The 14,657-nt window shown below is 42.6% G+C and overlaps 1 protein-coding gene across 2 annotated transcripts in view; it reads left to right on the top strand.

The window, feature by feature from the left end:
* The first annotated feature begins 734 nt into the window (after positions 1-734).
* pcdh10.L (protocadherin 10 L homeolog) overlaps positions 735-14,657 on the top strand; it is a 68,674-nt gene continuing 54,751 nt past the window's right edge. Inside the window, exons 1-3 of one of the 2 annotated variants that reach the window (XR_001932848.2) lie at positions 735-3,807; positions 5,074-5,129; positions 6,265-6,371. Coding sequence is in view for 1 of the 2 variants with exons in the window: in XM_018231833.2 (XP_018087322.1) it covers positions 1,309-3,807; positions 5,074-5,129; positions 6,265-6,371 (2,662 nt within the window). In the remaining variant the exon portion in view is untranslated. The remainder of the gene's footprint in view (positions 3,808-5,073; positions 5,130-6,264; positions 6,372-14,657) is intronic. The other variant, XM_018231833.2, reaches the window with a different exon arrangement.

Below are 14,657 nucleotides of genomic sequence, written 5' to 3'. Positions count from 1 at the left end.
GTCACTGAGGTGTCGCTCATGGTGACAAGGGGAATGGAACGATCTCTGGGACAGCGGGTGAATCGCCTGAGCCGCCATTGATAGACTGATGTCTCTGCGGTGTAGTCCTACTGAAGCCCATTCATGTGGGGCTGCTGCTTTCATTCATACGCGCGACAATACGGGAATCAACAGCGCATTGACGCCGGATTTCTTTCGACTGTTTGTGCACCTGGTTCATGTACCTGTCCCACCACTGCCCCTTTTAAACAGCACTAACATAATGACTGCACTTGTCCTTTAGCTTCAGACGCTAAAAAGCCTATTGCTCCTCAGTTACACGGGATAAATAGCGACAGTTCGGTTCTTACACGGGTCTATAGTGTATGTAGTACATTATAAGTATCTAGTGGCACAACAAGCACTTCTTTGCCCTCCACTTTCCCTTCATTGGCTTTCCCAGCTCCGACTTTCCCATTGAGCAGCTGATACAAGGAGGGAACTTTCCCCTGTGTGATGTCCCAGAATAAGGGAGGGGCTGCACACAATCTCAGTCTGGCAGAGGTTGCTAATGTCAGGCCCTGGAGGCAAAAGCGCGGTCGGAGGATTAGAGATAGGGAGCCGATTGCTCTCTCCTCGCACAGCTCCCTCCCCTCCTCCACTCCATAGAGCCAGTGACGTCCACCGACGCTCCGCCCCCTCCTGTGTCACTGGCATCCCATTGGTTGGCAGAAGATGGGCGCTGCGCAAAAACAGCCAAGCTGGGAGCAAGCGGCTCAGACACTGCCAGCAGAGATCCAAGAAACTGGGGAAGACGAGGAACTGCACTCAGTATAGAAATACAGATTAAAGGCTGAAAGTGAAAACCGTTACAGGAGACAGCATGGAGTGTGTGTGTGCAACACGGGAAAGGCAATAAAGTGAATGAAACAGAACCTGTGCCTTGTTTCCCCTGTTTCGAGTGAATGTATCACTGACACTTATCAATAATTGAAATCTGAGCATCTCCGGCGGGGAGACATCATGTGGCAGTGGATGTAACAGGCGGTGGGCAATGGAAGGGGTCACACCGGAGCCGGAGAAATAAAACTCTCTCTCTCTCTCTGATTTTGGATGTATCTGTGAAATGGATTTGTGCTGAATCTGGTGCAAGGAATCCTGACGAGGGGACGCCTGGCTGCGTTTCATTTACACTAAGCCAGTAGCACTGTGTGCAAAAGGATTTAAAAAAAAAGTGCACTTTTAATAACCCATCAGCTTATTTTTTTTATTTTTTTGCCTTCCATATTCTTTTCTAGCTGGCTGCTTTCCACTACTCCTGTGTTGGAGATGCTGGGGTTGTTGTTGCTACTGTGCGCCGCGGAGGGGCTTCTCGCCCAGCTTTCCTATAGGGTGCAGGAGGAAAGGGACCATGGTACTTTCGTGGGGAATATCGCCGAGGATTTGCGCTTGGACATTACAAAACTTTCCAATCGCAGGTTCCAGACTGCGCCCAACTCAAGGACTCCTTACCTGGAGCTGAACCTGGACAATGGGGTGCTGTACGTGAATAAAAAAATAGACAGGGAGCAGATCTGCAAGCAGAGCCCATCATGCATGTTGCACCTGGAGGTCTTCCTGGAGAACCCCCTCGAGTTCTTCCGAGTGGAGATCGAGGTGCTTGACATCAACGACAACTCTCCGGTTTTCCCTCAATCTGACATCCAGGTGGAAATATCCGAGAGCGCCACCCTGGGCAGCCGCTTCCCCTTGGAGAGCGCCTACGACCCCGACGTGGGGAATAATTCCCTGCGCACCTACGAGATCACCACCAACAGCTACTTCAACCTGGATGTGCAGACTCAAGGGGACGGCAGCAAGTTCGCCGAGCTGGTGCTGAAGAAGCAGCTGGACAGAGAGCAGCAATCCGTCCACAGGTACGTCCTCACTGCCATGGATGGGGGAACCCCTCAAAGCACAGGCACCGCTCTGCTCACCATCAAAGTGCTCGACTCCAATGACAACGTGCCTGTGTTTGACCAGCAGATTTACACCGTGTCTCTGCCGGAGAACTCGCCCCCGGGTACCCTTGTTATACAGCTCAACGCCACCGACCAGGATGAAGGTCAAAACGGGGAGGTGGTTTATTCATTCAGCAGCCACAATTCCCCTAGGGTGCGAGAGGTTTTTGGGATTGACCCTCGCACTGGTCGCATTGAGATTGTAGGCGAACTGGACTACGAGGAGAGCAGCTCGTACCAGGTGTACGTGCAGGCGAAAGACCTGGGGCCGAACGCTGTGCCTGTACATTGTAAAGTGCTGGTCAAGGTGCTCGACCTCAATGACAACCCACCCGAGATCAGCTTCAGTACAGTGAAGGAGTCTGTGAGTGAGAGCGCCGCCCCGGGCACTGTGGTGGCTCTGTTTAGCGTCACAGACAGGGACTCGGATGAGAACGGGCAGATCCATTGCGAGATCGTGGGAGACGTTCCATTTCGCCTGAAACTCTCCTATAAGAACTATTACACCATCGTGACAGAAGGGACGTTGGACCGGGAGGCAATGGCCACCTACACTGTTAAAGTCCTTGCCAGAGACAGGGGCAACCCGCCTCTCAGCTCCTCCAAGTCCATCCAGGTGCAGATAGCGGACGTGAACGATAACTCCCCGCGCTTCACTCAGGCCATTTATAACGTGTATGTCATAGAGAACAACGTCCCCGGTGCTTATATCTCAGCTGTCAGTGCCACAGACAAGGATGAGGAAAAAAACGCCAACATTTCCTACCACATCCTGGAGTGCGACATTCAGGGCATGTCAGTGTTTACCTATGTCTCCATCAACTCAGAGAACGGCTACCTCTACGCCTTGAGGACCTTTGATTATGAGCAACTCAAGGATTTCAGTTTTATGGTCGAGGCCAGGGATGGGGGGACACCCCCTCTATACAGCAATGCAACTGTCAATATTATCATTGTGGATCAGAACGATAATGCCCCTTCTATTGTGTCCCCCCAAGGCAGGAATGGCACTGCCAAAGAATTTCTCCCCAGGACAGCTGAGCCCGGTTACCTTTTCACCCGTGTTGTGGCTGTAGACTCAGACGAGGGGGAGAATGCCAGACTCACCTACAGTATATTAAGGGGTAATGACATGAGTCTCTTTCGAATGGACTGGAGGACTGGAGAACTGAGGACAGCGCGTAAAATAACTAATAAAAGAGACCCCCACAAGCCATTCGAGTTGGTGGTGGAAGTGAGGGACCATGGTCAGCCGCCCCTGTCTTCAACTGCCCTGATCCAAGTCCAGATTGTGGACAGTTCAGTGGAAAGACAAGGAGGAGAGCAGAGGCCCAGCAGATCCAGTGACACAGCCTTGGACCTAACGTTAATTCTCATAATCGCTCTAGGTTCTGTCTCCTTCATCTTCCTACTAGCTATGATAGTGCTGGCCATCAGGTGCCAGAAGGAGAAGAAACTGAACATTTACAGCTGTCTGGCTAGTGATTGCTGCATGTGTTGCTGCTCTTGCTGTAGCAGACAAGCCAGGGCTCGCAAGAAGAAGCTCAGCAAGTCGGACATCATGTTGGTGCAAAGCTCCAATGTGCCCAGCGCTACCCAAGTGCCTGTGGAGGATTCCAGCAGCTTCGGGTCTCACCATCACAACCAGAATTATTGCTACCAGGTGTGTCTAACTCCAGAGTCTGCCAAAACTGACCTGATGTTCCTCAAGCCGTGCAGCCCCTCCAGGAGCACTGACACCGAGCACAACCCCTGCGGAGCCATAGTGACAGGGTACAGTGACCAACAACCAGATATCATCTCCAACGGAAGCATCTTGTCCAGCGAGGTAAGTCCCAGGCTTTGAGATCAGGGATGAGCCAATTGCTTATGAGTATCACGTACATCCCTGCTGCACTGATTCATTTGCAGCTGAGCTATTTTAATACGTTAACGTTATAAGGAACTTTCCTCTTTGTAACCAGATGTTTCTGATCCTTTATTATCTGTAAATCCCCTTTCTACGCTTATTTACCCAGCTAAATCCCCTTAGATCTTCTTGTACTGTTGCCTCCTTTGATTTTCCAATTTTCTGTTGAAGGGATTTCTATAGCATGACATGCCCAAATGATGTTTGTGAAACTGACTCAAATGATTCCTTCTTCTCAGCTGCAATAAGGCAATATGATATGCACACACTAAACACACACATACACAAGTCAACACATACATGGAGGGGTAAACACTCCTAAGCTGTATGTCTGCCTGTCTGTGTCGGTGTATGTCGTTAGCAGTGTATATTGGGCATTGCTATTCCCATAGAAATCTTTTGCTTGAATTTGAATGAAGTGAGCCTGGCACTGACACATAAGGATGTATTGGATTTACCCACATACACATTTAACCGAGATCCTTATTTGTAAATCACACTGACAAGGGATTTATTGGTTCTAGTCTGAATCATTTTGGCTATGAGAACACACCACCCATTCTCTCTCCAGGGGAGTGAATACAAACACGACGAAGTATTAATGTACAGTCCAGGAATTACTTATTTTGGAGCATTCATTTGGAGAAAGGTTAATACAGTACAGTAAACAAGAGCTACTGTAAACCCCGCCCATTGAACTGGTACCACTCTGGTTGCTGTTGTCCATCAGTTACAACCCAGTCTTTAGTAGTAAGGGATGCTGGGAGTTGTAGTTAGTAGAAGCTGAAGAGGATCCTCCAAACTTGGCTTATGAGTTGTGTGATTGATTTCTCATGCTTCAATGTTTCAGTGGGGCTCATTTATCAACACAGGGCAAATTTGCCCATGGGCAGTTACCTATAGCAACCAATCGGTGATTATCTTTTTTTTAAAGCCAGTTGCAATGAATGCAGCAATTTGATTGGTTGCCATTGGTTACTGCCCATGGGCAAATTTGCCCAGTGTTAATAAATGACCCCCAGTGTGATGCCTGGCAGAGACAAAATAAATGCTGCAAAGTGTTAACACCCCTCCCTCCCTCCCCGCTCTCTATATACTTCTAATCAAACAATCCAGTAGCTCCGAGCTGTTGATATTTGCTTGCACTGGTTTTAGAGTCCAATTGTGTCTCATTTGTTTTTCTAGAACAAACAGCGCACTGAACTCAGTTATCTAGTTGACAGACCACGACGGGTAAACAGGTATGGACTGCTCTTGGACACGTCTTCTTCAGTCTTTGTGTTTGTGTACTGGCCATGGCCGTGACCATGATAATCATTGAACTGGCTGCTGGCTGACTGACTGCCAGCCAACAGGCTCCAAATGTAATGTAATGAGCTGTAGCAGGCCTAGGCAGGTAGGCAAAGATATTCACTATTTACCAACATCCATGGATGAAATGCCGTTATTTCTTTATCTGCTAGTTCCATAGGTAGTGAGTCCTTTGCATTGGGGGAGCAGTCTAGGTGCCTGGGGCACAGCTAGATGAATTGACAAGTCCAAGGTCATGACCAAAGCTGACACATGAATCCTCCCAGACTCCCATGAGTCAGACCCCGGTGCTTTCATCTAGGAGACACTCCTTCTACAATGAAAGGACCAGGATCTGAATTACTAATCCCTGTCAACGTCTTCAAACATACCTGTCATTGCCTATTTGATGTTAGACATAATTATTATTTATACTCATAAACAGGCAGTGGGAACAGCGCTAATCATATCATCTTAGTGGTGCCGTATATAATACATGCAAAAGCTATTTTTGTTTAATTTTGTTGAGGGGAACTATTACCCTTTGTTATAAATGTAACAGTAACAAAGTAACTTAATGAAGGGAAGCAACTGGTGCGTTTATAACATTGTAACCAGAAGGAATCCCAGGCACAACATAGTATGTAAGGAAAAGCCCATTATGATGACTTTTATTCAGTATTCATTTTTTTTATTTTTTTCTTCATTTCAAATTTTAAAAAACATCAAATTACAAGAAAGGGTACAGCTAGCAGACTGTGTCAAATACAAAAAGTATTTTTGCAAAATAAACACAAGGCTTATCCTATTCCAAAGAGCTAGCAGTCAGTTGCATGAATATGTAAAAGGGGCTACAGTAACATTCTGACACAAATGAAAACTTTGATGAAGACTCCCTTATAGTGTAGCTTAGCACTATTTGGTTGACATGAAACCGCTGTTCAGTTTTACTGTTCTATATATTGACTGTGTATTTATGTCTACTACTGTGTAATGCACTACACATTATGGCCATAGGGTGGCAGACGAATATTCCCTTTGCTCAGTGTATTCATCACCCCAATACTGTGCTGTTTCTGTTTGCAGTTCTGCATTCCAAGAAGCAGACATAGTGAGCTCTAAGGATAGTGGTCATGGAGACAGTGAACAAGGAGACAGTGATCACGACGCCACAAATCGAGGTCAATCTTCTGGTAAGTTGAGTGTGAAAAACAAAACAAAACAAAAAAAACGGTTGCAACAGTATGAGGGGTGCTAGATATCCCCAAAATAAATGTGGCTCATGCATCTGTGCAGAAGGGGTTAATTGCTGGCTGTGTCTTCCCAGCTACTTCGTTGGCAAATTGATTTTTAAAATAACTGATCCTTTATTTCCTGGAACATTACAAAAAAAAAAACCATAAAGTGTGTCAAAAATCTGCCTACATCACAGATGTCATAATCCATCAATATGAAATATGAACTGAATCAATGTAGCCCGATAAAGGGTTTATTCATGTGAAATGTGTTATAAATATTTCATTATCAAGTGACTCAAGTACAATTCCGTGCGCGAAAATATTTCACTACCAGTTACAGTAATACCGTCCTCCTTACACAGATATATGTACATGCATTAATGCTTGGTCTTGGAGTTTTCCTTGAGCTTCCCATACAGCCACTGCTTTCCCACACAAAGGGCCATTCAACTATCGGTGCACTTTACTGCTACCATTGTATGGGCATTTCTGGATTCTCACATAGTGAAACAATGCAGCATCATTGTCAAAGATTTATCACTTTTTTTCTTTCTTTCTTTCTTTCTTTCTTTCTTTCTTTCTTTCTTTCTTTCTTTCTTTCTTTCTTTCTTTCTTTCTTTCTTTCTTTCTTTCTTTCTTTCTTTCTTTCTTTCTTCTACATGTATCTATCTTTCTATGCACCTAAGTATTTATCAATTTCTTTCTTTCTTTCTTTCTTTCTTTCTTTCTTTCTTTCTTTCTTTCTTTCTTTCTTTCTTTCTTTCTTTCTTTCTTTCTTATGTATCTATCATACTATGCATCTGTCTAAGTATTTATCATCGATCTTAACTGGCTCTGTATTTACCTTTTTGTGTGTATATCTTGTGTCTCTGCTAATTTCTATCTCTATGTCTGTCTATCTCTTTCTTTCTCTCTTTCTTCATGTATATATCTTTCTCTGCATCGGTCTAAGTATCTATCACTTTCTTTCTTTCTTTCTTTCTTTCTCTCTTTCTTTCTTTCTTTCTTTCTTTCTTTCTTTCTTTCTTTCTTTCTTTCTCTCTTTCTTCATGTATCTAGCTTTCTATGCATCTGTCTAAGTATTTATCATCGATCGTATCTCTATTTTCTATCTCTATGTCTGTCAATCTCGTATCCATCTATCTGTCTACACATGTATCTGTCTAAACATTTATCTGTATCTAGTATGTGTCTATATCTATCCATCTAGTGATCAATCCACCTGTATTTATCATCTGCCCGTCTAATCTGTCCCTTGGTCTTTAACTTTTTATGTGTATATCTTCTGTCTGTCCTAATCTATTTGTCAATCTCTTGTCTCGGTTTTTTTCCATTTTTTTTAAAATTGTGTTTAGGCGTTTTTTTTTGTTCTCTGATTAGACTATGTATTCATGATCGTTTCTATATTTGCATAGATTGTCATCGGTTAAGAAAGTCTCGGCGGGTGCATAATAATTACTTAAACTTTTTCCCACGCAATAAATTCAATGGTTCGGCGCATCCCTGTATTAATGCGTGTGCGGCTTCTCAGGACCTTGAATGCATCCTGCGATTGATGGCAAAGACTATAGAATTCTCCAGCTGTCCCAGCGCGCGACATGCCATCTATTAGTCTCAATGCACTGATATGCACCTTATTAGCCAAGCCCCAGCAGCAGGCACAAGGCAGGGTTTGCCCAAGCAGACGTTGTTGCAGATATGGGAAGATCTGTGCTGCCCTTTGGCTCGCACGGGAGTTGAGTGCATTGTATCCCCTGGCGATGGGAAACCCTTTGAATGGAAAAGGCCCCTTTCTATTTAAGCAAGTCATTAATATGCAGGCCTAATGAGAGTTCAGAAGAGCCAAGAATCCCTGGAGGTCGCTGCTCCTTGTGGGACTTCATGCTGAAGTGAACAGAGCGTCTATTTAGTGTCTGGGAAGCTGCTCACTAACTAAGAGTAACACAGAGGCTCCTTTCTTTTCTCTCGCCCTGTATCTGGGACCCTGAGTTATTGTTGCTTTGACTTAAAGAGATCTGTCTCGCCCTATTTGATTAGCGAACACGTTATTAATGTTAGGGCTTAGCAGCAGACAGTAGCCGCCTTTTGCTATTTTTCAGTTGTTTTCAGTCCCAGGGAGGCTTTAAACAAGGTTAGTTTATCAGCATAATGGCTTGTAATTAGGAAGCACCGAAATGCTTAGCTAACATCTGCTATTTTATATACACATGCTATGTATATATAACCGGTTGCTGGGAAGCAGAAGATAAAAATGCAGAAGATAAAAATGCAGAAGATAAAAATGCAGAAGATAAATACAGTCAATATGCAAATTTGCAACAAGTATATATTCAATGTAAAGCTCCACTATGCAGAATGTATATTCTCCCTCACGGTTGTGCTCTGGGCACTTGCTTTCATGCTATGGAGCTTCACATATTTATAAACCGTTTAATTATTTTTCAACTCCAAAGGCTTTCCTTTGTTGGACTACAACTCCCAGCATTCACCTCAGTGTCATCCTGAGATCTATAGTTCAGCCACAGCCGGAGGGCCTCTCTCTCCACTTGATCTTAAGCCCTTTCAGGGAATGGAGTGCCATTCCAACAGGCAAACTGAAATAATTGATTTTAAACATACACGCGCCCCACAGATGAAGGTATAATATAACATGCACCATATTGTAATGCTAAAAATCGATTTTCTCTGTAGGGAAGTATGCATCAAGGCACAGGGATCAGACAAGGAGCTGTTATCTTCTGAACAGAGCAGTTATTCATTCCTGAACCCAATTCTCAGAGGACACATGTGCACCAAGCAGATTAGCACTTTAATAGGTTAAAAACAGAGGGCTAGGCCCTAGGGGGAAATATTAATATTCACACACGACACTTCCTTTGGTGGTCACTGGTTTGCAATGTCTATTTTTAAAACTGTATTTGATTGTCTTGCTGTAGATAGCGAGCTTCCCAAGGACAGGACATATCATATAAATGCCAGTGCCTGTTGGGGTAACAAATCATGGGCAATGTAGTGGTTACATTATATCAACCCAAGTGTTTGTACAAACCATCCTTGTTATCAGAATAAAGCCATTTGGGTGCCAGAGATTTGGGAGTATGGAATAGGCAGTTTAACTGGCACCATTTGGAAGGGGGGCTTTGCCTGCAGACCATTTGCTGATGTTGTGTTTGTTTTGGTGTTTACATTAGCAAGTGATAACATTTTGACTGTAATTAAAGGTAATTACATGGTATGCAGATTATATGTGCCAAGTGTCAGTGGAACCAAGTAATGTGCAAAGAAAGGAGATACAAAAATGTCGCATTCCTTAATGACTGACCCCCAAGGGGATCCTATTTGCATAATGAAAGAAGATTAGCAACTTTCCAGTATATTTAAATTCCAACATTTTCAATGTAAACGTTTGTTATAAATGTATTTGCCACTGGAAATCGATATTTGTTTCTAGGTTTCTGTTCTGTGCTATCAAAACAACTTGAAACAATGTAGCAGAAGACAGTTCTTTATCACAGGCAGTTCTCTATCTGATAATCAGCTGGCTTCTGCTACATTGTTTCAGAAGCAGCTAAATAGATATTGCTTTCAGTATTCAGTAACAATTGGTTGGTTAGAAATTTCCTTTAAAAGGGGTTGTTTACCTTTAATTTTAAATAGTGCTATTCTGAGACAATTTGCAATTGGTTTGAATTTTTTATTATTTGTGATTTTTGAGTTATTTAGCTTCTTATTCAGCAGCTCTCAAGTTTGCAATTACAGCAATCTGGTTCCTAGGGTCCAAATGGCCCTAGCAACCATGCATTGACTTGAATAAGAGACTGGAATATGAATAGGATAGGCCCTGAATAGAATGATGAGTAATAAAAAGTGGAAATAACAATACATTTGTAGCCTTACAGAACATTTATTTTTAGATGGGGTCAGTGACCCCCATTTGAAAAGTTGGAAAGAGTCAGAATAAAGGGTCAAATAATTAAAAAAAAATATTAAAATAAATAGTGAAGACCAATTGAAAAGTTGCTTAGAATTGGTCATTTTGTAACATACTAAAAGTAAAGTTAAAGGTGAACCACCCCTTTAAAGGAAAATATACCCTTATATGTGAATAGGGTTCTTGTTATTTGTCTCTAAGTTCCGACTGTATTGGCATAAATTATTCTGCAGATATTAGTATAATTTAGTCTTTCTATGTGAGTGGTGACACTAATATTTGTGACTGCCATTGGTTAATTATTTAAAGGTAGAACTGTTGCTTAGCTTAGTCAAGCAATACCATTTACTTTCAGATATGAAACCCAGCAACCAGGGAAATACAAAGAGCATTTTTTTTCTAAATCCTTAGCTGGATAGTAAAATGTCAGTTTGAATACCCATTGTGGTATCTAGATAGACATGATTGGAAAACCTTGTGGCTTGTTACCGCTGCAGTATAGTTACAAAGGGAGTCTTTAGTAAATTCCCAGGAGCCACAAGCATGCATGAGTGGTTGATAATTCTATGATGTGACTGGCTTAGTGGGCCTCCCAGAAGCAGAGATATTTATTTGGTCATATATGCATTTCTGATAAAAAATTCTCTGCTATATCATTGATTCCAGGTAATTTGCTCTTCTTGACAATTTTACGGTCCATTTATAAAGTGGCCATTAATTTGCAAGGTAACTCTACCTCCAGTCTCTCTCAATTTTACTGGCCAGTGGTTCAGATCCATGGTTTAATGTGCTCAACATTGTGGTGGGCAATTGAGTAGCATGGTGGCTGATTTTAAATCAGACATGCTTTGGGACCCACATTCCTCAAATGGCTTCAAGGATTTAGAGAGCTGGCCTGTAGATATTGTTATGGCTTTATTAAGTATAGAGAAATAATCCAGTTCCCTATTCAAACAATGCATACATAGCTCAACAGCAGCAATACATCTGAAATTTGTTATTAAAAACCACAACTGTGTTCAAAATATTTACAATTAAAGGGGAACTGCACCCCAAAACTGAAAATGTCATTCTAAACAGGTTTTCAAGACTCCTGAAGCAACGCAGGTATGTAATGTTAAATAGAAAATAGAAAGGCACATACTGCTTTGCTGTAAACAGGCTGGCCAACAAGTGGACTTACACTGCAGCATTTTACCAGGGGGTGTGGTGAACTGGGAATTGTAGTTTAACGGAACGAATAATTCCACCGGCACACAGGTCTTTAGTTGCAAGCAGGGATAACCCTTGCTAAATTTTTATTTGCGTGATGCAACGTTTCGGGGTGATCCCCTTTGTCAAGCAAAGGCCCTTTTGGCCGGGCACCGGACAATACACGTTTTGGAGAGCTAGGGTGTGCATGCTGGTAGCTATAATTGTAGTTTAACAACATTTAAAAGTAGCTTTCAAATCACCACCAAAAAAAGTGTGATTAATGTGTATTGGAAAGTTGCTTTGAGTAATGTTTTCTTTCATTGTGTCTTTTGCTTGGAAATGACCCTTTAGATGCATTAGCAAATGACAAAAGACAAATATGTGTTTGGAATTAGGGATGTAGCGAACTGTTCACCGGCGAACTAGTTCGCGCGAACTTCGACTGTTCGCGTCCGCCGCAAGTTCGCGAACGTCGCGCGACGTTCGCCAATAGGCGTTCGCGTCAAAATCGTTCGACCATTCGATCGCTAAAATCGAACGATTTTCGTTCGATTCGAACGAAAATCGTTCGATCGAACGATTAAAATCCTTCGATCGTTCGAATCGAACGATTTTCGGATGTTCGAAGTTCGCGAACAGTTCGCGAACTGTTCGCATTTTTTGCCGGTGTTCGCGAGGGAATTCAGCATTTAGCCCCTATTTAATGCGAGCACAGTTATTCACTTGCAGAAGCAGCGCCCACATGAGCGATCAATAATATGATATGAGCACAAGGGAAGCAGTGACCTCATAAAGAAATGCTAATTGTTGATCTGCAGTCCATTGAGCTCGACGAAATGTCAACACACTTGTTAGTTAATCCTGTAGCTCCTCGGCGTCAAATTAATATTTGAAGCGCTCTTTGGAGTGTGGTTGGAAAATTTGCCTCTGGAGACATATGTGAGCATTAAAGTATGATTTAGGATTCTCTACTAGTAATGATTAAACAGGCAATGGATTAGATCTTGGTCAAAGGGCCATCATTTGCTGTAAACAGGCTGCCCAACAAGTGGACTTACACTGCAGCATTTTACCAGGGGGGTGAAGCGTACTGAGAATTGTAGTTCAACAACATAACTGTCTGTCTGAATAGACTCCCATGTGGTTTCATGGCTTTTTGCAACTCACTTCCATTACACTGCCATGACTCTGGGGGTCATTTATCAACACCGGGCAAATTTGCCCATGAGCAGTAACCCATGGCAACCAACCAAATTGCTGCATTCATTGTTTTAGTTGCAGCTGGCTTTAAAAAGCTACTCACTGATAGGTTGCTATTGCTAACTGCCCATGGGAACATTTGCCTAGTTTTGATAAATGAGCCCCACTGAGTGGTTATAGCACAGAGCTAAGGAGCGCGCAGGTAATCAGGCTGAGGGGTTAGGGTTAGTGTGTGGTGCAAGTAAAAGGCAGAAGTTTATAAAACCTGATCTAGGGTCAGTTTCCTAATAAACGTTTCGTTTAATTGCATTTTAGTGGAAATGGGAAGATATAAATAACTCATCTCTGTCTGGAGTTAATGACCCAGTGCACTGTAGATGCACCAGCTCCGAGTCCTCCACCCTCTCCCCCCACTGGAACCCTCTGCCCTTCTCCCAGGGAGAGCAAACAATGGAGTATAAATAGATGTCAATTCTCCCATACAGACTCATTCACTCCGACTTGAATTCAGATCTGCAATTTATTTCATATATATTTAGCTCTCCCGGCATTTTTTTTGGTGTTGTTTCTGCCAGTTTTAAGCGTCACTTAGCAACCATGACAAAATATTTCATTATTCGTTAAATCTTTTCTAACTTATCGGAATCAGGTTTCAGTTCATAGTATTTTCTGTGTGAAGGCACAGTTCCGTTTTCTTTAAAGGCCAGTACCACAAAAAATTAAATTGTTTTAAAGTAATAAAAATAAAATGCAGGGTTGCCCTGCACTGGTAAAACTGGTGTATTTGCTTCAGAAACACTACAATTATTTATATAAATAAACTGCTGTGTGGCCATGGGGGCAGCCATTCAAAGGAGAAAAGGCTCAGGTTACACAGTATATAGCAGATAAGCTCTGTAGAACATAATGTTATCTGTTATCCACTATTTAACCTGTGCCATATAGCCTTATTTAAATTTCCACCATTGCTACTCAGCAGTTTGTTTATATGAACTATAGTAGTGTTTCTGAAGCAAACGGATCAGTTTTACCAGTGCAGGGCAACAGTACATGATATTCCCCCCAGTAAAGTCAAATCTTCCCATTCTTATTTCTTTTCCTGCTCTGAGGAGTAAAATAGTTTTGTCTCCTTTATGAAGCTCCTGTTCCTCCCCTCCTGTGCACCCCCTACGGATTCTTTAATCCCAGCTCCATGCCCGTCTGTATATTCTTCAACAGCTCAGTGATCAGTAATTTCTTGCCAGCCCTGTGCATATACTTATCCGTGGAAGGTTGCAGAGTCTGTGTGCTACATTACTTCATTTCAAGTAAAAGTCATTATAAAGAGAGATTAATCTGCAATAAAGCCCTTCCGCTTTGCGCCCTTTTAACACATGTTGAGGATTTTAGATTCTTTTTTTTTTCTTATTTCTATTTTTCAAAGTGCGCTTATGGCCCAGGGAGTGATAATGTAATTAGGATGCAGCGCATTGATGGAATGCTAAGCAGAAACGGGGGCCGATTCCCTTGATTCACTGAGAGACTGCAGAATAAAGATCGTCTCTGATAAAGGCACTGGGGCAAGGAGGCTATTAGCTGAGGAAATTGAACAGACTTTGGGATCATTTATTTTAATGACACAAAGCTTTGGTATCTGGTGCTTATTTATAAAGCAGTAAGGTTCAGGCAGCACTGGAAGTATCAGCAGCATAATTACCAGCAGATAAACTACAAGCAACTATAAGAACAAGACTGCAGACTAGACTAGATTTCGTTAACAGTTCTTTTATTGAAAGACAGTGCAGGTACTAGGTCCAGTTTCTCGAAGGACAGAGAAGAAGCCTCAGAGTATAGCGTTTGGCCAGTAATTCAGTGTTTCGGGCTGGAGGCTCAAGTATCTCAGAGAAGACATACAGTTGAATGCAGTGGCATAACTA

This window comes from Xenopus laevis, chromosome 1L, assembly GCF_017654675.1.
Source record: "Xenopus laevis strain J_2021 chromosome 1L, Xenopus_laevis_v10.1, whole genome shotgun sequence".
Classification (NCBI taxonomy): Eukaryota; Metazoa; Chordata; class Amphibia; order Anura; family Pipidae; genus Xenopus; species Xenopus laevis.
The sequence above is the reverse complement of the archived record's forward strand: the minus strand, read 5'-3'. Positions and strand labels throughout refer to the sequence as shown.